A 3102-nucleotide genomic window follows, 5' to 3' on the forward strand; every position below is an offset into this window, starting at 1 on the left:
TAATATAAAAAGAGTTGGCAAAACATTTTCAAAAGTATCTCAGTCACTTAACAGCCTAAGTCCTGGTTTCAGAAGTCATATAGGCACTTAGGATCCTGAACTATTGCAGGGACAGGCAATAATATCGGGCGGAGGGCCGCTTACCGAGTTTTGGCAAGCCATCGAGGGCTGCATGACAGGCAGCCAGGGGCCAATATATATTAATTTTCTAAATGTTTTCAGGGCCCCACGGGCTAGATAGAATGGCCTGGTGGGTTGCGTCTGGCCCACAGGCCGCATTTTGCCCCCCCTGCTCTATTGACTTTCAGTGAGATGTAGGGGGCTCCTAAGTTACTTAAGAGATCTTGAAAAATCTTTCCCCTAGCAACTGTGGAACAAAATAATTGTTTTTGATCTTCAGTTACAGTAGTGCTAAAAGGGCAAACATAAAGAATAATTATATATTCTGAAGCATATATTCAATCTAGGAACATAATACCTTTGTAATAATAACCTACAGATTGTGGTGTTTTTTTTTCATTTTAGGTATTTGCATTTTTAGCCACCTTATCATATGTGATCCATGAAGTGTTCTCTCTACTGAGATGGAAATCATCATAAAAACTCCAGAGCTTCCTGTAAGAAATCCAGTTACTTTGCAAATATCAGTTGTTAGATGATTGACCACCTTACAACGGCATTTTTTTGTGTACAGACTGCTATATATGGCATTATACTTCATACTACAAAAAAAAAAAAAAAAAGCCTTTTGGAGATACCTATTTTAAGTAAAATAAGATTCTTTTTAGTGTCTTCTCTTTCAGATACCATTTGTTGGTGGGAACCGGGAACCTGCTTTATTTATCTCTATGTTTTGATACTTTTAACTAGACATTTCCTGTCACCCTAGAACAGGCTCAAAAGTTTGTATATGTCAAAGGGAATCTCCAAATTGAGTAACTTGACTCTCTCCTGGGCCTAAATATGGGAAAATCATCATCCTTCACAGGCCAGTTTCTTTGCCTTCCTCTTGTTCATGTTTTTTTCTTGGGGAGTGTTCCATCATGTCTAAGCCATACATGAAAGTATGTAAACTGGGCTCTGTCACTTAGTGCCCTATAGATGAGCAACGCTCTGCCTGCATCTGTGGGGCTCTGCACAAGTGTTGGCACTCACCTGCTGGAATCTACTTGCAGGATCAGATGATGGCATAGATGATGGCATATGTTATAGCAGATTTCAGAGGAAGTTAGTGGAAGAGGACAAGTATCTTTCTGTACCTTGGGCAAGTTAGACAAGGAAGGCTGTTTCTCTGACTACAGCACATAGGATCATAGGAAAGCAGGGCTGGAAGGGACCTTACAATGTCATCTAGTCCAGGCTCCTGCTCAAGACAAGATCATCCCTGACCGAACCACCCTAGTCAAGCGTTCTGTAGTGTTTCCCCAAACTGGAGGCATGAGTTGAAAAAGGGCAGATGCCTGAACTGGTAAAATTCACAGCTATGAATAGAACAATTTAGACAGCCTTAGCCATTTTAAAGAGTTAAGTGCAGATGTCCTAATATTGAGGCTAACAGAAGTGAAATTTATTTCTGTGCAAGCAGGAACAGGTACTAACTCCTGAAACTCCAGAATGTAGAGGCCAGCACCTACAGCTAGACAGATTCCCCATTAGACCTCATACCTCCATTAGAGCACCCCCAAAAGACAGGCAATTTGTATCTAGGGTCCTCAATATAGAGTCTATTGCTTAGTTATAGGCATCTAATATGACTATTTTGATCTATTTTCTTGTCCAGACAAGCAACAGGCCCAGAACAAAGAAAGGCTTCCTTTTACAGAGGCCTGTGGATATAAAAAATGTGTTCATTTTAAGAAGATGTTAAAGTGTTGTTTTTTTCAGGCCTTCTCTTCAGCATCTGTTGTGACAAAATATTTCATGCACTCGGTGTAGCTGTTATCTTCACATCATAATGAGAAGCAAGAACAACTTTTCTGCTTCTCTTAGAAGCCATGTGAAGTTTTCCAACAACTGAGATATATTGTTGGATGAAGAGAGTTGATTTTACATCCCAGGGATTATTGCTGTTGCTTTTAATCAAGTTATGAAACATTATTTCGATATTGCACTGTATAAACTGTAGGTTACTATTAAAAATATGATTATAACAGTAGAGATAATAAAACATTGTTCTGAACCAGTTGTTTGGTTTATTCAATACAATGACTGACAGAGAAAAATTGCATTTGGAGTCTTGCAATAGTCCATTGCTAATAAAAAATATTCACCATGCATTTTCCAAAAAAGGCCTTGCCTCTGACTTCTTGTCATGGCCTATGCATGGGATTGTACATGCTCGCAGGAGAGACATTGGTCTGTACCAATAGGCTTGGTGTCACACCACGTAGTGGAGCGGGATCCTCAGTGGTTATGACACTTATGCAGGATTCTGAAACATCGTTTTTTTTTGTTTTCCATTTCCCTTATTTGTCTTCAGCATTTTATATTATAATGTGACATGGCCCGAGCAGCAGTGCAGAACATGTTGTCTCTACCTCCAAGTAACCTCTCCATGGCATACTAGATATGCCATCATCTATGAATCAAATGAAATAAAGCTCTTTTTTTGATGGGGTTCATGAAGCTACTTTTTTCTTCTGAATTGCTATTTCAACAGACTTCTGCAATGCTGGCACTTCCTTTCTGACCACCCCAACTTATTACATATTTTGCTTGATTTTCCCTAACAACAATCTTGTTTCAACTCTCAAGTTTTTTCCAGACAAGGCTGTCCTCAGTATATACACCTGCTGAATCTTCTAATTTTTCCTAGAGCAGCCACTGCGTAATTGCGTATCAGCTTTCACACCTCCTGTTCTGGTAGGAGTGTGACAACAACACATTTGCCTGGTCTGAATATGTCTCTGGTTATGGAACCTAATGAGTGTAATTAAAGAGCATCAGACACACCAGCATAAGTTCCTGTATCACTAATGGACTCCAATGCTTGCTCATCTAACAGTGTGCTCAGCACATTAGTGTGATGAGGGGGAAGTGCCTGCTGAGCCTTGTGCCCACTCACATGCCATCAAGTCAGAGCTGGTGGAGCTATTGTGACCA

The 3102-nt window shown here is 40.0% G+C and overlaps 1 protein-coding gene across 1 annotated transcript in view; it reads left to right on the forward strand.

Moving 5' to 3' along the window:
• The window catches only part of MAL (mal, T-cell differentiation protein), a 55511-nt gene extending 53329 nt beyond the window's left edge, over positions 1–2182 (forward strand). The window contains exon 4 of the mRNA XM_019516173.1: positions 526–2182. Coding sequence (XP_019371718.1) covers positions 526–600 — 75 coding nt within the window. The 3' untranslated portion in view covers positions 601–2182. The remainder of the gene's footprint in view (positions 1–525) is intronic.
• The last annotated feature ends 920 nt before the right edge of the window (positions 2183–3102 follow it).

Source organism: Gavialis gangeticus, unplaced genomic scaffold, assembly GCF_001723915.1.
Source record: "Gavialis gangeticus isolate Ggan-Ray unplaced genomic scaffold, GavGan_comp1, whole genome shotgun sequence".
Taxonomy (NCBI): domain Eukaryota; kingdom Metazoa; phylum Chordata; order Crocodylia; family Gavialidae; genus Gavialis; species Gavialis gangeticus.